General features: G+C 44.6%; 1 protein-coding gene across 1 annotated transcript in view; it reads left to right on the plus strand.

The window, feature by feature from the left end:
- NALCN (sodium leak channel, non-selective) overlaps positions 1 to 24653 on the plus strand; it is a 2264872-nt gene that overhangs the window by 376229 nt on the left and 1863990 nt on the right. The window contains exon 4 of the mRNA XM_069205064.1: positions 9164 to 9303. Within this exon, the coding sequence (XP_069061165.1) occupies positions 9164 to 9303 (140 nt within the window). The remainder of the gene's footprint in view (positions 1 to 9163; positions 9304 to 24653) is intronic.

Raw genomic sequence — 24653 nt, forward strand, 5'->3', positions numbered from 1 at the left:
CAATTTGTGGCATTGCAGAAAAGTCTAATGGCAATTGCTTTAATGAAATTAAACAATTTAGTGATGGTTCTTTTGACATTTATAGGCAATTATTTTACGATCTTTTTATACTTATATTGTACTGAACAAAATATGTACATGAAGTTTGATTTAACACAGGCTGTATTGTACCTACATCCTTCCTGTCGTATATATTGGTTGTGTTAGACCTGACAGCCCTAGGGTGGTCATCCCCCAACTTTTTGCCTGCCTCCCTCCACTTTTCTTACACTGTTTTTGCTGGTTTTAGGACTCTGCCCACTTTACCACTGCTTACCAGTGCAAAAAGTGCATATGCTCTCTCCCTTAAACAAGGGAGTATTAGTTTATTCCCATTGGCATATTTGATTTACTGGTAAGTCCCTAGTAAAGTGCACTACATGTGCTCAGGGCCTGTAGATTTAATGCTATGAACAGGCCTGCAGCACTGGTTGTACCACCCACATAAGTAGACCCTTAACTATGTCTCAGGCCTGCTACTGCAAGGCCTGTATGTGCAGTTTCACTGCCACTTCGACTTAGCATTTTAAAGTAGTTGTAAAGCCTGAAACTCTAATTTTTCTACAAATAATTCACCCCTAAGCTATGCCCTAGGTAACCCATAGGGCAGGGTGCTATGTAGGTAAAAAGCAGGACATATACATGTGTGTTTTATATGTCCTGGTAGTGGAAAACTACTGTGAGGCCTGCTCCTTTCAAAGGCTAGCATTAGGGCTACCTTCACATAATGTTTGAATGGTAGATTTTGATCAGGAAGGAGTAACCAGGTCATATTTAGTATGACCAGAAGGGTAATAGACAATTCTGATTATTGGTGAGGTTGGATTTTATATTACTATTTTAGAAATGCCACTTTTAGAAAGTGAGCGTTTCTCTTCACTTTAAATCCATCTGTGCCTTGCAGCCTGTCTCCAATCAATGTCTGGGCTGGTTGACAGCTTCCTTGTGCATTTCCCCCAGACAACCACAAACACAAAATACTCAGTCACACCTGCACTCATCTGCATACTGAATGGGTCTTCCTCAGCTGGAAGGGTGGAGGGCCTGACACTTACATTTCAAAGGCTAGTGGCCTGCCCTCACACAATGGACTGGGAAAACCCTACTGGGGCCCTGGCAGACAGACCTGTACTGAAAGGCGAAATTGTGCACTTCAAAACCAATCTTTGAAGTCTCCCCCACTTTATAGGCATTTTGGGGTGTATAAACTGGGTCTCTGACCCCACCAGATCAGATACTTCTGGACCTGAACCTGCAACCTGTCAAGAGGAACTGCCTGGCTGCCCAAAAGACTTGTCTGGACTGCTTTGCTGAGAAGGACTGCTGCCCTGTTGTTGTCCTGCTGCCTTGCTGCCGCTGACTTTGCTGAGAAGTGCTCTCCAAGGGCTTGGATTGAGCTTGCCTCCTGTTTTCTGAAGTTTCAAAGCCAAAAAGACTTCATCTCTTCAGGAAAATCCTTGTGCGCCGAAAATCGATGCACAACCTGCTAGAAATGGCGCACAGCATGGGGCAACCGAGGAATCACTGCACAGCCGAACCGGAACAACGCAGCCTGACTTCCTGAGTGAAGAATCGATGCAGCACCTGTCTTGCGGCCAGAAATTCGATGCACAACCCTACCGGATTGACGCATAGCTGAACTGAATCATCATCCCATACAATACCATTCATAGCTCCCCAGGGCTCTCACCTGGTCTGCTATTTTTAAAGAATTGCCTGCATCTTCTGGCATTGTTTTTAGACCAATTCATCATGAACATCCAGGTGTACAGACTAATAAAAGGTGTACATTTTGAAGGCAAAATGTTTGGGGGTGACCCAAAGAGAGGCCCAAGACCAACACATGCCAAAATATCAAATATGATTTCAATATTCTCAGATACTCTGCAGTGTATAACAGAATTAGATCAGAACTAAAACACGCTTCTAAACATTTCACCTTTTAACTCAAACAAACAAAACTGGAGGAAAGAAAAGTAAGAAGAAAAATATTTTTGTGACCTCCCTAAGCAATAAAACCTAAGCAGAATAATCTTATACCAGTCTTTCTTGATGCTATCTTATATACAAAGTTATACAAGGTAGCAACTTGTGGTGGCATCTTCAAGAAGAAATATAAATTACTCATTCTCTTAAACTTTCCCTTCTTTGAATGCTGTTTTAGGAAGGTGTTTATCAGTGTTGATATGTTTACACTGATGAAGGCTGTTTTCCCTTTCTGGTGGGGTTTTATCAGTTATAGGTTTAAACCTAAATCAGGATAGCCTAGTCTTGTTGAATGTTTCCATGAGGCTGCAGGATTGAATTTCAAAACACAAGTAATTGCTTCCAATAAGACTTGTAGTATGAAGAGTCTCCAGCATAGCATCTGAATGCCATTGGATCTAAGAACTTGGAAGCATCTTCTGAGAGCGGGTACTTCCTGAAACATGGCACAGTGTGTAAAAACAGTAGTTTTCATCCGTTCTAATAGTACCCATGCAAGATGGCCGAAATATTTCAAGATGGTGTCCGTGTTACAGCTCATTCACTGACTTTGATCTTGCCATGCATTCAGCTGCGACCATTGGAAAAGAAGCTCACTGTCTGCACCGTGAATGTAAGTAAACTAGGCACCTTACTCAACACCTTCTATTCTATCTCCAATCTCTCCACCTGCGCTGAGTCTCAATAGTTCTTCAGTCAAGAAGAGTGCACTGGGGAAGCTAAACAACAATTGTGTATGCATTTGAAGACCTTGAGAGCTCAAATTTGCCGGTGCCATAAATTGTTATTGTCTTCCGTTTTAAGAATACTCTCATCATGCACACAATCATAGGTGAATTGTAGATACATGGCACTATTGTGACTTTCACTATTTTTGTCAGGAGCATAATAAATTCAAGGTGCTTCTGAAAAGCTTTATTGATATAAAAATTAGGCTGACATAGATGAGTGTATATGAAGAAAGAACATTTGTTTAATGAGTTTTCACATGTGAAGATTTGCCAGTACAGACACTCTTCATGAAGCATTTTGGAAAGAACATTCTAAAGATTGGACATTTGAACTTGCACCTATTTCTGTGATTCTCTAGAAATTTGGATGTTCAGTTCTAGCAATGTTGGTTCTCATTATTATAATACCGTTTAGCATGTGAGAAATTCGAAGTTTGTACCAGAGGAGCCTCTGCCAGTGGGCAGGGTAATCGTCACTAAAATTCACGGGGTGGGCCAAACCTGCAAGCCATGGCAGCCCTGGGTGGAGAAATTAATCAGTGACCTTGATGTGAAGGGAGAAAACACCCTGCATGTGAGGGCCATTGACTGTCTGGTCTATACAAACGCTCTTCTGCGTTGAAAATGTTTTTGTGTAAAACACAGCAATGTCAAGCCAGGCCAAAAGAAACGGCACCCGCTTGGCATTTCATTTAACTTACAGTTGAGTTGCATATTGGAAGCTGCACTGTAGGCTGAGAGATCTCTGCTGGTCAGACAGGGAGCTCTAAATTGCACAGACAGTAATTGCTTTCCCATCCCCTTCGCATTATCAGACTTTCTGCACCCCATGGATGTGGTTGTGGTATATACCCCTATCTGCACCCACCTTGAAACTGTGCAGAAAACCCAATAAACACCAGCACATTTCTGGGCAAGTTTATGAAAAGAGGTGGAGGGAGCCGACCCTGGAATAGAGCCATGCCCCTGCCCTGAAGAGGCCTATCCAGCCCTTCTGGCTCAACCAGGGAGGCATATTGGAGGTTTGCAAGACCTGCCTCCACAGTGTGATAAAAAGCCTCCTGGATACAGGGACATTTTTTTTACAAAAAAGAAATGGGTGGTGTGGCCTATCCTGGCATAGGGCTAGCCCCAGCCCCCTAAAGGGGGCAATAATACAGTATTTATGCCCCTGGGGAGACACATTAGGGAGTTTGCCCCAATCTGCCTCCCATGGGGCAAAAAGCTCACTTGAAACCAAGGCCCATATTTATACTTTTTGACGCACAACTGCGCCAAAGCAGTTGTGCGTCAAAATTTTTACCGCCGGCTAACGCCATTCCAACACGCCATGCGGGCACCTTATTAATGGAATGACGTTAGCCGGCGCTGCGGACTGGTGTGCGTAAAAAAAAAAGACTCACACCAGGCAGCGCCGGCGTATGGGAAAATGGGGGTTGTGCATCAAAAAATGGTGCAAGTCAGGTCTGAGGCAAAATTCAGGCCTCAAACCGGATTTGCGGCATTTTTTTTACTCCCAACCTCCATTGACATGACTCCTGTCTTAGCAAAGACAGGAGTCATGCCCCCTTGCCCAATGGCCATGCCCAGGGGACTTATGTCCCCTGGGCATGGTCATTGGGCATAGTGGCATGTAGGGGGGCCCAAATCAGGCCCCCCTATGCCACAAAAAAAATCGGGAAAAAATACTTACCCGAACTTACCTTTACTTCCCTGGGATGGGTCCCTCCATCCTTGGGTGTCCTCCTGGGGTGGGCAAGGGTGGCAGGGGGTGCCCCTGGGGGCAGGGGAGGGCACCTCTGGGCTCCTTCCTTGCCCACAGGTCCCTTAACGCCTGGCCTGACCCAGGCGTTAAAAAACGGCGCACATCAGGCTGTGCGCCGTTTTTTAAGGCCCACCCCCTCCTGTGCGTCAAAATGACGCCAGAGTATAAATAAGGGGCACAGGCCTTAAAGTCATTTTTTTGGAAGGGAACGCCTACCTTGCATATAATTAACGCAAGGCTGGTTCCCCCTTCCCAAAAATGACGCACATTGTGGAATTTTGACGCCCTCGGGGTCGTGCGTCAAAGTATAAATATGGGGCAGGGTTTGCGCCGATTGTGCGTCAAAAATTTTGACGCACATTCGGCGCAAACAGAGTATTAATATGCCCCTAAGGATTTTACACTGGGGCAAAAAATGTTTGGGGTGGACTACTTTGAATCACCCCTTAAGGGGAAAACAGTCTTTCTGCCTCTTCCATGGGCAAGATAGAGGGTTTACCACAATGTCCCCTCGAGGATGGGCAGAAAGCCCAATAGACATAAGATATTACAAAACAGAGCCAGAAAATATGGGTGTGCTCACCCTCAAATTCGGCCATACCCCCACCAGAAAAGATGGAAGCACAGGCTTTCTTCCCACCGGGGCCAGATGGAGGTTTATCTTAAATTTTCCCTGATAACAGAAAGTCCATTAGACAAATAGATTTCAAAATGGTGCTAATAAAAGAGTTGTGCAGACTAGCTTAGAACTGGGCTAAACCCTCAACTCAGAAGGGGCCCTTTCTGCCCATTAGTGGCCAGATAGGAGGTTCGCCTCTATCTGCCACACATGGGTAGAAAGCCCTCTAAAAAAAAAAGTAAAGGCTGATCAACCCCAGCCTTAGACCATACACCCACTCCAGAAGGGCCAATAGAATCTTACTGCCCACCCATGGGGCAGATAGAAGGTTTGTCTAAATTAGGGGTTTGACCCTAATCTTCTGCCTTGGGGCATTGGAAACCTACTAGACACCAGGGATTTTAAAATGAGACAACTCATACGTCTCAATACAGTCTTTCTGCAACCCCTTTGGGAGAGTGCAAGTTTACCTCCAATCTGCCCCAAGGGAGGAAAAAGCCCACTAAAAAACAGGGTATTTTTTAAGGAATTAGAGGGTCTGACATTGGGTCGCACCCCTAAAGCCCTAACAGCCTTTCTGCTTCCCTGGGGATTAATGTAGCACCATCCCAAAGTGAGAATGGCAAGTTTCTATTTTTCTGGGCACAGTTTTTAAATATGTGCCTGCTGAGTGGGTGTGAATCCAATTTTGACTCACTTTTTATGTTAAATGTTTGCACTATTTGGGCTTGGGGTTAGGTAGCAACCAGGACAGCCTTCTAAATCCAGACATTTTTTTAAACTAGACACCCAGGTGAGTCCATGGTTGTGTGACTTGCATAGATCCATCATAATTATCCTACCCATAATGAACTGATAAATCTCAATTTGTGGCAAAGCAAAACATTTCCCTTAAATGAATGTGAGAGAAAATCTGAAAGCGGCAGTCTTCCTAAAAATTCTTATCACCCAGTGTTGCTAAATGTCTCCTGATAAAAACAGTATCCTACTAGTGGCTGGACCTAAAGCCTATGACAAGAACAAAGAAACCAAACACCACATGAAGACCATATAGACTTTGCAAGGTCCTTGTTTTGATCTGTTCCTGTTGCAGGTACTAGGCTGAACCACACAAGTAGGATACTGTTTTCATCAGCAGGCATACTGAAACACTTGCTGGTAGGAATTTGGTGGCTCTATGCAGCTTTTGCAACTTTCTATCACAGAAACGTGAGGGTGAAGCCTGCTTTAACCAAAATGTGAGGTTTGCAAGGCCCTCAGGGGATAAAAAACATCATATGCTCCATGCTAGTCACACCACCTTGGACTCTCTTGGATGTCTAGTTTTCATAAATATCCTGGCTTGGTAGGCTTCCCTGGAGGGCGGTCAAGCCAGGGCTCAAGTTCCTCAGCTACCCACATCACAAAAAAGTATCCATTTTGATTGGTGAAGTAACATGGCTCAAAGTCTCACTAGGCTAGGCCTAGCCACACAAATGGGATACACTTTTTATTGGGTGATGTACGTGAGGTTTGCAAAGCCTTATGGCAATGAAAACTTTGTGGCATTCACACGAATCACATCACCGAGGGTCACATGGGAGTGTAGTTTTCAGAAAATCTGGGTTTGACAGGTTTTCTTGGGTGGCAGCCAAGCTATGGTTTTAATTTCTGCAGCTACCCAAATCACAAAAAGGGTTGGTTTTGACTGGTTAAATGGGATGCCTCCATACTTAGTTTTGCAGTGTTTTGGTCTTATAAGTGCTAGGCACCGTTCCACATGTATGTTTTTATCCAGAGATGTATTGGAATACTGGGCAGTAAGAATTTGTCGATCGCCACAACTTCCTGAACTTTCTCTAACAGAAACATAAGTAAAATGTGTTATTAGCCAAAAGTTGATGTTTGCAAGAAAAAAGCATTGTGCCATCCACACTTCGCACCACTCTGGACTCCTTTTTGTGTCTAGTTATTAGAACGGTCCGGGTTTGGTATGTTTCCCTAGATAGCTGCTGACCTAGGGCCCAAATTCCCCAGCTGCCCACACTGCAAAAAAAAGATTTTGCTGGGTGAAAAGTGATGTCTACATGTTGTGTTTTGGGGTGTTTTGTGACAAAGCTGCTAGGCTTAGCCACGCAAGTGAGATACCAGTATAATCAGGAGGCATATAGGAAAAAGGAATAGTAGGGCATTTGTTATTGCCAACTGGATTTCTGTATAATTTTTGCTTTCAATTGTAAGCAGTGTAGAAGAAAGAGCACATTTTTCAAAATTCCCTCTGAATCACATGGCGGTATGGGTAACCCCAAATTCAGAGGTGTACAAATACTTCCTGTTCCTACACTCTTTATCTTGTGCACATTTCAGAACCCATTTGACATTCATTAGATGTTACCATATGAGTAGTTGCATGATCAGTACACAATGAGAAATAATTGCAAGCTGCTACTTAGTTGTCTCTGATATTGTGTGTTTTTGGAAAACCCTGTATATCACTTTGACCAGAAAGGTCTGATAGACATAACAGTACATTGATTTTGTAAATCGAACATTGCAACAAAAAAATTAGATGAAAACATTGTCTCCAATTATGTTTTGTCGTACATATTTTCACTTTTTTTATTTAAATGATTAGTTTCTTAGGGAAATCATTTAGGGATCAACACGAGTAATCCCTTTCTGAATTTGTAATTTTGGCCACTTTTCAGAAATGGGTAGTTTCTGGGAACGCCCATGGTTTTATCATGTTCCTACCACAAACTGCAAGTAGTTTGGAACCACAAAAAGTAGGAAACATGGAGTACCTCTAAAAAATGCAAACACTGTGATAAATCATTTTTTTCAACTGTGCTTGTTTCTGAAAGCTGGATGCACGCTGATCCTATCACAGAAAACCTTTCATTGATGGCATTTTTAGAAAAAGAACCATACACTGTCCTGTGCATTACTTTTTCACATTTCTCCTAAAAAACGAATTTACCTTTATTTTGGCCATATTCTCGGCGCCTTCCAAGGGAATCTACAAACCCTGGGTACCTTTAGAATCCCCAGGATTTGGGGAAAAAGGGATGCTAATTTGGCGTGGAAATCTGATGTGGAAAAAAAGTTAAAAATCTGTAAGGACTAAGCACCCCAAATAAGAAAGAAAGGAGTCAGCACTGGGGAATAAAATCGTCAGCAGGTAAGGACTCAACCCGGAAAGAGAAACAGAAATATACATTCAGAGGTGACTGAACTTCCTCTTCTCCACCACACGGAACAAGTTGCCTGCAGAGCCAATTAAGAATCAAAATTATGAAGAACCACGAAGTGAAGGCAAAGAGTAATCAGACAACAGAGAAATAGACAATAAAAGCGAATAGGTTTAGAATGGTTAACAAACGAAGACAGAGTGCAGAAAGAGAATGTAGACATTTTAATCCAATATAGAATTATGACTTTTAGAATTAAGGAAGGAATGTCAGACGTGATATGGCAGTTTGTTCTGTCTACAGTGGCTGGACTCATCGAGCAAGTAAGTATTAAAATCAGCCTAAGTATTTCAGCTATCCTCAATAAATAGGTATGAGAGGAGCATACATTCAATCAAGAGGGCATTTGCATATTGATGGTCATAAAGAAAAATCATCTGCATTTGTTCTGTTTGATGATTCGACAGGAGCAGCAATATAGGCTAACCTGCACATGCACAGTTGTTCTGGGGAGAATTTTGAACAGAGTGAAATGGCTGCTAGCCAAAACGTTTAGAAAACATGGAAATATCAGAAAAAGGGCATAAGACGAGTGTTAAACAAGTGGCATGTAGATATCAGTGTCTGCATCCTCCATCAACCAGAAAACCGCATTTAATCATGTTTGCCTATAGACAGTGCGAGGATTATTTGTGATTTCGGTAATAACTCCTACACTAAATTATAGAGAAAGAGATCGGTGTGGAAAATATTAAATGAACATCTATACCAACAAATGAAATGCACTTGATCGAAATCTCGAGTGGATTAAGGAACATTGTTAATTCAAGCCTAAATGTTTTTTAAATCACAGGTATTTGAGATTGCTGCCGTAGTTGACCAGATGTCGCCCTGGGGCATGCTGCGCATTCCACGACCTCTAATCATGATTCGAGCTTTCCGTATTTACTTCCGATTTGAGCTTCCAAGAACGAGAATAACAAATATTTTGAAGTAAGTTCCTCTTTTACTCATCGTTTTATTCAATAACTTACAGAAGTAGGATCACTGTACATTGTTAAATTTACTTGTACAATTGGCATTACGTTCATGGTTCCTACAGACATGAAATGATTTCATGTATTCACTGTAATAGCAAAAAGCATTGATTGTGTATAAATGCATTATAAATCAATGTATACCACGAAGGATGTGTTCTAATAAAGTTTTAAAACATAGTAGGCATTTAAAATACAAATAAATATGTAATCAAATGAATAATAAAAATCTGAAGAATCGAGTCATTTGGTTTTAGAAGCAGGCCTCGCTGATTTTTGGCTATTTGTCATGACCCCTTAGGTAGAAACAGCTGAGACAAAAAACGCAAGAGTTTGTAGCTTAGAAAATGTGCTCATTGCAAAAAAATTGAAAACACTTCCAAACTGAGGAGCGTGCTGAAAACAATGCCGTGGTCGAACCCCTCTCCACCTATAATTTATCTTGTTCCTTTAAAAAATAGACACCTACTAAAATATTTGTGCTACTAATGAGGGTCCACCACCCACTGTGTTCATCTGTTAGGGGGTCATTCAGTATTGACTGTAATTAATGATAGTGGCGCAAATAACAATGGCTACAGATGTTTTTCAAGTTTTCTATTCGATTTCTCACCTGGCACCAAAATGGAGGCTTACAAATAATTTATACGTTATATTTTCACTTTTTTTGTGTTTAACAATTTGTTCTTGCATTCACCATGTTTTCAATCTGTGAGTAAGCTAATTTTTTCGCTTAATTTCATATCAGCACCCGTGCAAAAATTGACAACAATACTATTTGTTCCCATATTAGCACTGTGTCTGGGGTCTAAATGAGGCGCTTAATTTAGTTGTAGATCCTTTGGCCCATATTTATACTTTTTGACGCTAAACTGCGCTAACGCAGTTTAGCATCAAAAAGTTTTGCGCCGGCTAACGCCATTCTGAAGCGCCATGCGGGCGCCGTATTTATTGAATGGCGTTAGCCGGCGCAAGCAGACCGGCGCTGCCTGGTGTGCGCGAGAAAAACCACGTACACCAGGCAGCGCCGGCGTAGGGGGAAAATGGCGCATGGGCGTCTTAAAATGGGGCAAGTCAGGTTACGTCGAAAAAATCGTCGTAACTCGACTTGCGCCATTTTTTTTCGACGCCCATCCCCCATCAACATGACTCCTATCATTGTAAAGATAGGAGTCATGCCCCCTTGCCCAATGGCCATGCCCAGGGGACTTATGTCCCCTGGGCATGGTCATTGGGCATAGTGGCATGTAGGGGGGCACAAATAAGGCCCCCCTATGCCACAAAAAAAAATTGAAAAATAACAAAAATTATACTTACCTGAACTTACCTGTACTTCACTGGGAAGGGTCCCTCCATCCTTGGGTGTCCTCCTGGGGTGGGCAGGGGTGGCAGGGGGGGTCCCTGGGGGCAGGGGAGGGCACTGTGGGCTCATTTTGAGCCCACTTGTCCCTTAACGCCATCCCAGACCCAGGCGTTAAAAAGCGGCGCAAATGCGCCGTTTTTGGCCACGCCCACTCCCGGGCGTCATTTTTGCCCGGGAGTATAAATACCACGTAAAGGCCTGGGAGTCATTTTTTTAGACGGGAACGCCTCCCTTGCATCTCATTAACGCAAGGAAGGGGTTCACGCTAAAAAATGACGCTCACTCCGGGCACTTTGGCGCCCGAAGCGTCTAACGCCATAGTATAAATATGGCGTTAGTTGGCGTTAGTTTAGCGTCGAATTTGCGTCGAAAAAAACGACGCAAATTCGGCGCAACCAGAGTATAAATACGGCCCTAAGTAAATGTTTGATGTTATCCCACTTGAAGGGCCGTATTTATACTCTGGTTGCGCCGAATTTGCGTCGTTTTTTTCGACGCAAATTCGACGCTAAACTAACGCCAACTAACGCCATATTTATACTATGGCGTTAGACGCTTCGGGCGCCAAAGTGCCCGGAGTGAGCGTCATTTTTTAGCGTGAACCCCTTCCTTGCGTTAATGAGATGCAAGGGAGGCGTTCCCGTCTAAAAAAATGACTCCCAGGCCTTTACGTGGTATTTATACTCCCGGGCAAAAATGACGCCCGGGAGTGGGCGTGGCCAAAAACGGCGCATTTGCGCCGCTTTTTAACGCCTGGGTCTGGGATGGCGTTAAGGGACAAGTGGGCTCAAAATGAGCCCACAGTGCCCTCCCCTACCCCCAGGGACCCCCCCTGCCACCCCTGCCCACCCCAGGAGGACACCCAAGGATGGAGGGACCCATCCCAGTGAAGTACAGGTAAGTTCAGGTAAGTATAATTTTTGTTATTTTTCAATTTTTTTTTGTGGCATAGGGGGGCCTTATTTGTGCCCCCCTACATGCCACTATGCCCAATGACCATGCCCAGGGGACATAAGTCCCCTGGGCATGGCCATTGGGCAAGGGGGCATGACTCCTATCTTTACAATGATAGGAGTCATGTTGATGGGGGATGGGCGTCGAAAAAAAATGGCGCAAGTCGAGTTACGACGATTTTTTCGACGTAACCTGACTTGCCCCATTTTAAGACGCCCATGCGCCATTTTCCCCCTACGCCGGCGCTGCCTGGTGTACGTGGTTTTTCTCGCGCACACCAGGCAGCGCCGGTCTGCTTGCGCCGGCTAACGCCATTCAATAAATACGGCGCCCGCATGGCGCTTCAGAATGGCGTTAGCCGGCGCAAAACTTTTTGACGCTAAACTGCGTTAGCGCAGTTTAGCGTCAAAAAGTATAAATATGGGCCTTAGTTTCCTAACCTAAGACACTGATATTCATTCGGGATAAATACCTTTTACAGGCAACTAATAAGTCCCACGAAGATTACTTTTAATACCGAGTCCTACAATGCTTCAATAATATGATAAGATGAAATTCGGATACGTTGAGTTAGGGAAAAGAAAATCTGTCGGTGATACATTCATTCTTAGACCCGTATTTTTAAACCCATATTTTAAAACTGAAGCAATGATATTTTAAAGCATTAAGCATTAAAACATGTGAAGGTACGCCAGCAGTTTCAATGAGGTACTTGTAGTGTCGCATGAGGGACAGAACTAGGTCACGAGCACTACAATGTGGGACTGATGTGAGAAGGGATTTAGGGCCGTCCCTTTGTTTTGTAGTGTGTGTTCTTTGGGCCCATGAATGCGTGGGTTATTGCTAAAAAATATTGGAGGCTGGCAGGTGTGGTCCAGGAGAGCGGTGAAACCAGCCTGCCGAACCTGGTCGCTACACCTTATACTGTGTCTGTGCCCTTTATTGCACCACTAATTAATCTCAAGGCCGTACGCTACCGGGTGACATAACAATGGGGACAAGGTTCATGATACCTGCCATGCAGCGACAGCTGTGACTTTCACCTGCCTTGTGTTGGGTGTAGGGTGCTCGTGCGGCGGGCTATCCTGCACTTCCGGGTCTGCATGGTATGCCCGAGATGCTATCAGAGCCCACCAGATCATCGGAAAATGCCTCCCCCACCAGCAGAGCTGTGTTGATGGTGCACACGGCTCCCCGGGGAAAAGGAAGACGTGAGGATACTGCTGTCAACCCATCTAGATTCACGCCCATAGGTGAGTGGCCCCACACGTGGAGCCAGGCACTGGAGCAGTGTCTAAGACGACTGGTGGAGGCCATTTGAGCCCTTGCCACACAAGTTGGAGCACATTTGGCACAGTGAGAGGACTGTGAAAAAAAAAAAAAAAATGGAAGACTGAACATCAGGCCCTCAAATGAAAATATACAGTCAGACACAGCAGTGAAACCACTCTCTCATACGCTCACCACCCTTAGCACCAAGTCAGAGAAATTTTGCAAACTAAATAACCTACTGGTGTTTTGAGCTACACTCAAACAGAAGTCTGAGCCTCATGGAAGCAATTGCCTGAAGAAAATCATAATGGTCACCATACTGTCCATTGAGCCATTTGTTGTTGAGAGTGCCCCATCAGCCCAAACTACCAGGTAGAAAGACTGGGTTTGACAGAGTACTCCTGTTTGTGAAGCCACTAAAGTAGAAAACTCCCAGAAGAGAGCAATGATTTTACACCTAGGGGGCAAGGACATACACTGGATTTCCAAAACTATTGTGGAAGCAGCACCCAAGACTCACCTCACTTTGATTGCAGCTCTTAATGCTCATTTTACACCCATGGCTATTATTGACTATGTAATGTTCGTATTTCAACAAGCGAGACAGCATCCGGATGAGCCAATTGATATGTTTTACATGCTGGTTAAAGAGTGTGCCTGCACGTGTGGGTTCACCAACGAGGATGATGTGATCAGATGACAAATCATTCAAGGGTGTGCCTTGGTAAAACTATGCAAATGCATCTTAGAAGAATCGTGGAGACTTCTAGCTGACATCCTGACAATTTGAAGGGCCAGAGAACTATCAAAACTGCAAGCATCCCATATGGAAGCTGCGTTACAGAATGTGGATACAGAAGCACCCACTAGACCTAAACCCCAGAAGACTAGTCCTATGCCGGGGACATGTGTTCACTGTGGAGGACTGCCACCCCGACCCAAAGAATGCCCGGTGAGAGGGAAGAGGTTTGCACTTTGTGAAAGTACGCCGTTCAAGTAGAGGATGAACATTGCACACAATGGTCAATGCTGCTTTTGTAGCCCAAGAAAGTGGCAGTGACATGGATGATGACCACAAAGAGGAACATACCGTCCACTCTATTTTCATGATTAGCACAGCTGCCCAAACAGTCAGAAGGCTACCTAAATGGCAGATTCAAATGGGAGAACACTCCATTCTTGCAATAGTGGACAGAGGAGCTTCAATTAACATAACGTCATCAGACAAATACCAGGACCAGACATCACCTCATGCCTGAAAACGGCAAAAGTCAAAGTGTTCACCTCTGGCCAAGACCTGCCACTCACCATGAAAGGAAGATTCAAGACGATCATATGCCACGGATCTAAGTCAGTCAAAGATCAAGTCTATGTTGCAGAGGAGCACCATGGCACCCTGCTGAGGTGTCGAACTGCAGAAAGTCCTGGGATTGTGACTTTTTTCTTTCAGCGTCTACCAAGAATCAGTAAGTGACATCCTGCATGACTTTCCGCAAGTGTTCGATGGCATCGGCTGTTTGAAGAACAAAGAGATCAAGCTGCACATAGACAAGTCCGTGCAACCGGTTGCCTCCGCCATAGGCGCATCGTCTTCCATTTGAGGCCTCAAGTAGAATAAGAGCTGCACAAACTCGAATCAGCAGGAATTATTGAGAAGGGCCCATATCATGAGTGTCCCCATTTGTGGTATCCAGAAAACTAAAGCAACCTGATGAGGTGAGAATATGTGTGGACATGCAACTGCCCAATGCCGCACTCAAGAGGGAGCAACACCTAACTCCCACAATTGATGATCTGATCGGCAAGCTGAGCGGAGCAAATTGGTTCTCAAAATTAGACCTGAGATCAAGATACCACCAGCTCGTCCTTGTCAAAGAATCTCACTATATCACCACATTTTAGACCCACAGGGGGCTGATGTGTTACAAGAGAGAGAGTTTTGGCATTTCTATCACCATGGAGGTGTTCCAGAACACAATCCATGAGCTCCTGGATGACCTCCCAGGTGTCGTCAATGTCAGAGACAACATTCTAATCCATGTTCAGACCTCCCAAGAGCACAATGGCTGGTTGCAGGACTCTAGCCTTATTCTTCATCGCGACAAATGTGAATTTCTTAAGTAGAGACTACATTTCTTCGGCTATGTATTTTCGTCAGAAGGAGTTGCCCCTGATCCCAGAAAAGTCACCGACAGCAAAGAAGCGCCCGGACCCACAACTGTGACTGAAGTCCTCAGCTTTTTAGGGATGTGTTCCATCAAAGATCTCACCACCCTGACCCAGCAACCAGGAGACCTGACCAAGTCTGTAGTGACGTGGTCGAACTCAGGAAGCTGCCTTTCTGGTCACCAAAGATGCCCTCTTGTCAGACACAACTCTGCAGTATTTTGACCAATGCTGAGATACCACCATTGCTGTGGATGCTGGCCCAAAAGGACTGGACACAGTGTGGATGCAAATGGTGGAAGACGAAGAGCAGGCCCTGTAGGAAAGTAGCCTCTTTCTAGCTTGGTTACCCCCACGTTTGGCCTGGTTGTCAGTGTGTTTGATTGTGTCTACTGGGATCCTGCTAACCAGTCCCCCTGTAGGTATGCTCTTTGGTTGTTGGTTACTGTTAACAGAGTATTTCACCCACAATTGGCATACTGGTGCCCCCTTATAAGTCTCTAGTATATGGTACCTAGGTACCCAGGGCACTGGGGTTCCAGGGGATCCCTATGGGCTGCAGCATATATTTTGCCACCCATAGGGAGCCCATGCAAAGGCTTCTGCAGGCTGCCATTGCAGCCTGCGTGAAAAGGTGCATGTACCATTTCACTGCCATTTTCACTGCACCAGGTCACTTATAAATCACATCTATAGCAGGCCCCCAAGCAGGACCCTGAGGGCAGGGTGCAAAGTACCTGTGTGTGAGGGCACCCCTTCTCTAGCAGAGGTGCCCCCACGACCTCCAGGACCACTTTCCCAGACTTTGTGAGTGTGGGGATGCCATTTTACACGTGTACTGGACAAAGGTCATTACCTATATCCAGCTACATAATGGTAACTCTGAACATAGGCATGTTTAGTTCAAACATGTTGGAATCATACCCCAAGGCTTTTGCACGCATTGGTTGTATGATTCCATGCACTCTGTGGGCTCCTTAGAGGACCCCCAGTATTGCCATTCCAGCCTTCTGGGGTTTTTTCAGGCAGCCCCAGCTGCTGCCACCTCGCAGACAGGTTTCTGCCCTCCTGTTGCTTGAAAAGCTTGAGCCCAGGAAGGCAGAATAAACTATTTTCTTTGGGAGAGGGGTGTTACAGATTGCAAGACTTCAGCAGGAATCCTTTGCATCTTCCTTCGACTTCTAACTGAAGAAACTACATCTGAACCCTCCAGGAACTCTACAAGCTGCAACAAAGAAGCAACACGCCTTCTCCAACATTGTATCTCCGACTCCTGCCAGCACCTGCAACAATTTCACGGTAATGTATCCACTGAATACAGCTCGTCTTCAACCTGCATCAGAAGAGCAAAGGAATCTCCCTTGGGGTGAAGGAGTCACTCCCCTGCTTCTGCAGGCACCAACTGCAACGACGACCGGCCATCGTGGATCCCCTCTCCTGCTGAGCTGCTTGGATCCTACATAATGGGTGGTAGACTGAAGTGGTCCCGATGGTCCTCTCTGTCAACTGTCCAACTTTGGTGGAGGTAAGAGCTTGCCTCCCCATGCAAGACAGTACCCCCATTCACCACGTGTTTTGCATCTGCCAAGGCTTGTAGGCATCCTTCCTCCAAGTCCTTCATGTATTTTGTAGCTTTGGCCTCCAGCACTCCAGCGGCGTGGGAGCCTTGGTCATAGTGCTGTGTGGGCCTCTTCTGCAACTTTCTTGTCTCCATGCTGTGGGACTCCTGTTTGTGCTACCTGGTCTTCTGTGGGCTCTCTGAGTTGCTGAGGGCCGCCTCTGACTCCTCTGCTGGGGAGTCCACCTGGTTCTTCCTGGTCCGGGGCAGCTCCATTTTCCGCTAACCGCGAGCTTTAAGTGTGCCAAGGCTTGTTGACGGACTCCGACGACGCAAACCCAACTGCAATCCTACATCTGGCCTGGGACATCAATTGCAGCCTCCAGGAGCCCGAGTTTGTCTTCTTGGGTGCAGTGCTGACTTGTCTTCTTCACCTGTGGTTCTCCTTTTGCACCTTCATCTGGGTTAGAAGGGGGCTCCTGCTCTTCCTGGACTCTTCTGTGCTTCTTGGACTCGGTCCCCTTCTTCTACCGGTCTTCTTGTCCAGGAATCCACTGTTGGTGTCTTGCAGTCTCTTCTGGTTTTTGCATAATTCTTCTTCCTTCTCATTTCTCTGTTGTTCTGGGAACGTTACTGTGATTTACTCCTGCTTTCCTGGTCACTGGTGTGGGTTCTGGTACTTCCAGCTACCCTCTACACACTACACTTGCCTAGGTGGGAGGCCGACTTTCGCATTCCACTTTCTTAGCACGTGGTTTGTGCTCCCCAGGCCCATTTTTAACTATTGTGATTTTCACTAATTGCTATGTTTTCTAACTGTTTTTATGCCTATTTCTGCATACTAGTGTATACAATTTGCATACTACTTACCTCCTAAGGGAGTATAGTCTCTATGGCATTTTTGGTATTTGTGTCAAAAGTACCTTTATTTTTGTAACACTAAGTATTTTCTTTCATGTCTGTGAGTACTGTGTGACTACTGTGGTATTGCATGAGCTTTGCATGTCTCCTAGATAAGCCTTGACTGCTCATCCACACCTACCTCTAGATAGCCTGGCTTCTAGATACTGCCTACACTACACTAATAAGGGATAAGTGGACCTGGTATAAGGTGTAAGTACCGTAGGTACCCACCACACACCAGGCCAGCCTTCTACAGACCCCTGTAGCATATGCTAGCAGATCTCTCACAGAGCTGGAACAGAGTTACTCACATATAGAAAAGGAGATAATTGCATTCCACTGGGGGTGTAGACATTTCCACCATTATGTCTATGGCCATCCATTTATAGTCACCACAGACCATAAGCCTCTCATTCCTCTGTTCAAATGCACCAAATCCAAACCGCACACAAGGATAGAAAAATGGATGCTTCAATTCTAGGAGTACAACTGCTGTGTGGAATACTGCCTAGGGTAAAACCAACCCTGCAGATTATCTATCCAGGCCTCCTCGGGCAGCCATAATGTAAAAAGAGGTTAACGCCCAGGAAACAGAGGCGTATGTGAGATATGTGGCTGATCGGTCTCGGCCTTTGCCCATCTCAATGGAAACCATTCATCGAGCAACCAAACAAGATGAGTGCCTTCAGAGAGCTCTCAGTGCTCTGAAAACAAATCAGTGGCACATCTTACAGAAGCAGTGGTCCCAACTCACCCCGGAAGCTTGACGAGTCATGGAAAGTCTGCTTCATGTTTGCCAGGAACTCACAACTGATCCTGGAGGGTGTCTCCTACGAGGCCACCAGATGGTCATCCCTACCAGTCTCACCAATCGAGCAATCCAACTCACCCATGCTGGACACTTGGGCATTGGAAAGAGGAAGAGCTGGCTATGAACCAAAGAGTAGTTTCCCTTGAAGGACGAAAAAGTAGAGGGATTAGTGAGCTCATGCTCCTGGTGTCAAGCTGCAGGAAACCTAACACACCCTCTCCGTTAGAGATTGAGAAAGGACCAAGCCAGGCTTGGGTTTCAGCCGGCCTTGACTTCGAGAGTCTCCCTAATGGGAGACACACCATGGTTGTGATTGATGATTATTTAAAATACCCTGACTTGGAAGTCTAAATGCTAGTGAGCTCATCCCCAAAATCGAAAAAACCATAGCCACCCATGGTTTGATCAAGGAACTAAAAACCGACAATGGTCCCCATTCCAGGGTCATGAGCTGTCAGAATAATTGTAGTGGATGGGCATCTCTCACAAGAAGAGCACTCCCCTTTGGCCCCAAGCAAATGGGGAGGTGGAGCAATTTACGAGGACGCTGAACAAAGTTACAGAAATTTCCCCTGCAAGCCAGGGGACATTTTTCCCTTGTGCTTTCCCCTATGAGCACGTTTGGCTTTTTGTGAATTATTACTACTTTTTCCATTGTGTTTTGACTTTGGTTCCACCCCTTCTTTATTTCTGGGACTTGGGTACATTGGCTCCTACCCTTTGTTTATGTTTTGGTAGTTTCACCACCACTGGCCTACGATTCTTAGTCCCACCGCTTTACCATTTTCTCATTATTTTAGACAATTTACCAATAAGGGCTTTCCTTGAATTTCCTTTTACCATAGCCCTTTTGTCTGCGACATGGCACTTGTAAGATTTTACCGTTTACCCGCATTGAGGATTAGGGTTAGTCCATTTTTGCTCACTTTGACCCTTTACAGGAGACAGCCTGCCGTAGTCCTCCTTTGATTTCCATGGTCCATGTCCGCGTGACTTGCGGAGACCAATCGCCACTTCTAAGATGAACCCGACTTCCGGGTTTCATCTGATTCTTAACGTGTTGGGCAGCTATCTACAGGAATGCTGCCGCGGGGTAGGTCCTTAACGGAGGATCGGCTGCTACTAAGTAAGTACAGAACCTGTGGATAACATTTAACTGTGGGGCTCAGAAATACCCCATTTTTTGCCATATACAAAGTTCTGAGAATAGCCTGATTGTTAAGTTCGACACAAGTTATGACTACTACATTGATTAGGAGCAAGTATATATCTTGTAGAATACCATTGTGCCGGCCTTTTGCAGAGACTCTTTATTTATATTTTTTTTAAACGATGTTGAATTTTTCAGTGCTGACTCTAGTACCCTGACACTACTTATTATCCACCGTACATCATAACCTAGTGGCTATCTATCCCTTTTATTGGTAGTCCTTTAGTCACCCATCTTCCTAATTGACCGCTGACTATGTAGAGTAGGCGAGACAGAGGATTGTTCATGAGGTCAAGATTGCTGACCTCCTTGTTTAGGCTGGTTCGAGTTTTATTAACAGGACTCAGATCCACTGATGATACATTGACTAGACAGACACTACACCGGTGTTTTCAGTTTTTGTATTTATTTTACTTGGACTGGGTTTTATTTTGTTTAGCCCATGCACCTGTCTCCTGGCAGGAGATTCCAAGGGAGCCATTTCCATAATTTGGGACGGTAAACCAGTCTTATCATCTTGCCACACTACCACTTCTCACTGTTCACTTTTTTACTCACTGCACGTCACTCATGTGTACGTGTGCATGATATGATGCGACTTAATTGAAGTAACATTTACTAATGTATGTTCTATTGTTCACAGGGCGACCCAGACTTGCTAGATTAGCCAGTTGTACATTTTTGATAAAGTAAGTGACCGTAGCCGAGTAGACTGACGTTCACAGGCCCAGTGAGGTCTGACGTTTGTTCTTAAGGAGAAGTTCTTTTTCTTTTGGTCCTGAAGAAGCGTTGTTGGATCCTTTTGGACCCTAGAGACGCAAAACATGTAGACCCACTTGAGAGGGGGCAAAAATTACTTATTTTCCCCTCCTAATTAATTTTGAGAGAGTGGTTGAGTATTATATCAATACACTCCACCTTAACCTTTTCTTAATCCAATGAATAAATTGATGATGAATAGAAGGGTTGTGAGCCAATTTTACTCCTTCCTACTCTCCTTTCCTTTTGATCTTGCTTGGTGGCATCATCCGTCCAGTTATTTTCTGACAGCACATTGATATTGTTAAAGATCTCCGGCAAAGTGCCCCCTACATGGGGAGCCCGTCAGACATTGCACCGCCGGTCTGATGAGGAGCACGCCCAATGATGAAGCATGACATCTAATTGGATGTGTGAGGGTTGTGCTTCTACCTTTAGGGTTGTCCTGTGTTCTTCCTTTCCTCTGTTTGGAAGAGTGTACCTTTTGTTTGTTTAGATTATTAAAAATACCCTGACTTGGAAGTCATTATTACTCTAAGTGCTAGTGAGGTCATCCCCAAAATCGAAAAAAACATAGCCACCCATGGTTTGATCAAGGAACTAAAAACCGACAACGGTCCCCATTCCAGGGTCATGAGCTGTCAGAATAATTGTAGTTGATGGGCATCTCTCACAAGAAGAGCACTCCCCTTTGGCCCCAAGCAAATGGGGAGGTGGAGCAATTTACGAGGACGCTGAACAAAGTTATAGAAATTTCCCCCTGTAAGCCAGGTGACTCCCGAACTGGCCATCTACTTCTTCCTGTAAGATTATTGCCTAACCCCACACTCCATCACAGGGCGAGCACCCAGCCAGCTTTTCATGGGGTAGGTGGTTGCTGACTCCATTCCTCACCATTGCTCGTGGACACCAAAACCTGTGAACGATCTCCAGGTACACAACAAGAGGATGATTTCAAACAAAAAAGCTAGTCACTGCCAGCGGGCCAAAGTATCTGACTTAAAGGTGGGAGATCTGGTTCCTATCAAGGATCGGTTTCCCGGTATCAAGTTCAGGCTGCCATTTGAATGCACCCTTAGGTCATTTTCAGGCAGCAGGGAACCATGATTTTTACACGACATGGGACAGATGAAGTAGCTCAGAACATTTCAGCATTTAAGAGATTTCACTCCCAACCCCTGCCACCAGATATTGTCCGGGGGAATGAACCTCTGCGAGAGGTGGTTGAGGTGAGATTTGATACAGGACATTCAGATGTTCTGTCACCCTTATCTCCTGACCCAGAAAATGATCCTGAACTAGTCCACCAGAACCCTTTGGAGCATCCCGAGAACACCAGGTCTGACCCACCAGAAAGTTGTGCCACCCAAACCAAATACAATCTGCGAAGTAATCCATTGCCATCAGTGAGATTGAGAGATCACCTGGTATAATATTTCCGGGTCTCCCCCCAAAGCGAGAAGTAGTGATCTCTGTTTTGTGTGAGGGCCTGCTCCCGCTATTGAACTATCACCACGTTTGGCGTTCATTCACCTGGTGTATGCTTATTGTTGCCCCACCATTCAAGCATCGTCAAATGTGCAGTGATACCTGACTGTTTTTACTTTTAAAACATTTTTGGAAGAATGTAGTGTTGTCCAAGTGACGTAACTAGGTCGCGAGCACTATGATAAGGGACTGATGTGAGAGGGATTTTAGGCCCCATCTCCTTGTATTGTAATATATGTTCATTGGCCCAGTGGTCACATGGGTTATTGCTTATAAATATGGGAAACCAGCAGGCGTGGTCAAGGAGAGCGGCGGGACCGGCCTGCCGAGCCTGGTCGTTGCACCTGATATTGTGTCTGTGTTCCTTAATTGCGGCGCTAATTAATCCCAAGGTCGTACGCTACAGGCCAACATAATAGTGCTGAGGGTTTTCACCTGGGATGTATGACAAATGACCTTTGAGCTCTGCCTTTGGTAGGGTAACATAATATGGGTTTCATTGTATAATATCTTTATGATGAGGAAGCTTGTATGTTAAGTTTTTGTTATGATTAGATTTTTTGTATATCATTATTGATCTGTTGTATAGTGATTGGAGATATAAGACAAATGGGAAAGAATTCTCATTTCTAATACTGTTAGATAACCGTCTACAATTCTCTTGCCTTATTCTCACAAACATCTTGGGTAGCAAGCACTGGCTGTTCACACGCATTTTTATTCGGTGTGACATAGTGTAAAAAAATAGCTATGTTGGGGAACAATCAGAAGGGAGGATGCTGGAATCGCCTATGGACTTGAACTCGGAACAAAGGTGATGGCTGCTCTCACTGAAACTGACTACTATAAGTAATATGGAACTGGGTACATTTCCAAAGAATCGCAGAAATAAGGCAGAATGTTCTTCGATAATTCCTTTGCATTCTCTTTTTAAGCAACTGTGTTAAGGCTGTAATTGTCACGACAGCAATCGTTTCCCATTTTTGCTGCTCTACATAAATATATAATGAAGATTTTTAGATACCATGTTGCTATGGTACTTTATTTTTCAGAAATGAAGTGGGGGTGGGAGCACCAAAAGGAACCCTGTTGTGGTATCTGGCAGGTTTGTGCAGTCTCTACTCTGCCCCATCCTGTGCAAGAGCAGCACACAAGTGAGTGAGTGAGTAAGTGAAATGCCTGGTAGTTCTGAACCCGGCCCAGGCACAGGCCACATATAAGAGTTTGGAGGCAAGAGAGGTCTTCTGGAAAGACTAAAATCTCCAGGTCGCATAGGAGGGGAAATTATTTACCAAGTGTTTTGGTTGATATCTCGCCCTGCACACAACTCTGGTACAGCAAAAATGTCTTTCACCACATGAAACAGGTGGACAAATGAGCCCTTATTCCCAAACCTACATACTAATGTAATTTCATCATACATTTGCAAATAGGATGATGTATGAGGGCTAATACTAACTTGTAAATTTAATAACATAATATCACCTCAGTGTAATGTAACCTGTGAATAAATATTCTCTCATTGGCATGGAGTAGGCTTTCATGGGCTGGCTTGCCCTCAAACGTTTGTGCACACCCACTAACTTGGGTTCCTGGGTACTTATAAACTTTTGTAGCTCATTCTCTTCCCAGAAACTAGTGAAAAACGTGCTCCTCGCAAAGGCAGAGGTAAATCCACTTCCAGGACAGGAGCTTATTATTGACAATGTAAGAATAGTTCCTTTTGTTTTGTCAGCCATTATAAATCCTTCAGGGTGTATCTTCTCATCCCATCCTTTTCAGTGGTACTCTTTCCCTTGTGGACTGCTAGGTTTCTTTACTTAGCAGGGTGCAGTCAGCCGTTCGTCTGATAGGGAAAGGGCAGGCACCCTAGAATACTCATGGATGGTGTGGATCTCCATCTGCATTTCACTCAAGGTGAGCACAGGACTACTTCTAATCTAAACATGTTGGTAGAATAATAGTTTCCATCACAAAAAAAAAAACTCAATTGTGAGGTAAGGTGCCAGATGAAGTCATCCTCACTTCTAATTTTTTTCAAGTTGATCAATAACTAGGAAGGCGAGGGTGCCAATTGAATTTGTGAGACTTCCAATCTGGACACACGGAGTGTAGTCATGGACTTGCAGAGGATCAAGTGGAAGAACTAGGCATGGGTTTGTTTGAATACAATTTAGTCGACATATTCGAAAGTGATATTTTAAAGGTGCTGCAGTCTATGGACAATTAAGCATTCTCCTTCCTATGTTTAAAGGTTCTTTTGGTTACTTCTGGTCATTGAGATTTGCAAAAAGAACCTCAATGGGTAATTTGACTCTTTGTTTCCTAAAGGCTACCTGATGAGGTTTTCGCAAAGTTATTAGTGGAGCCACTGCTGGACAACTAGGGAGAGAGGTGATGGTGGGATTAATCCTTTGTGGGCAATGGGATACTTGAAAGAAGTACTCAGTCTAAGAGAATAGTTTGATTTTGGAATTGTGAAATGACCTGCTGAATCAGTGGTTTGGCTACATGAGTCCAGAGATGGTTTATTCCTGGTAGAATCCAGGAGACATCTGCGATTTAAAGTGTCTTTAGACCTCTCTCTTAGTCAGATTTGGCTACCTCATCAACCTGTTTCTTCCAACGTAGGGTGCGCTGTGCAATATTACAATGCCCGAATGCTTACAGTTGGACTACTGCAATCTGGCTTTAATAAAATCCAGAATGAACTATGGAAATGATTTGTTCCTGGGTGAGAGCCCCATCACTTGTCTGCATTCACTTGAGAATGAGGCCAGGCTGTTTATGGCTGCTCTGAAATGTTACCAGGTCACTCCACT

The sequence above is a fragment of the Pleurodeles waltl genome, chromosome 8, assembly GCF_031143425.1.
Source record: "Pleurodeles waltl isolate 20211129_DDA chromosome 8, aPleWal1.hap1.20221129, whole genome shotgun sequence".
NCBI classification, from domain to species: Eukaryota; Metazoa; Chordata; class Amphibia; order Caudata; family Salamandridae; genus Pleurodeles; species Pleurodeles waltl.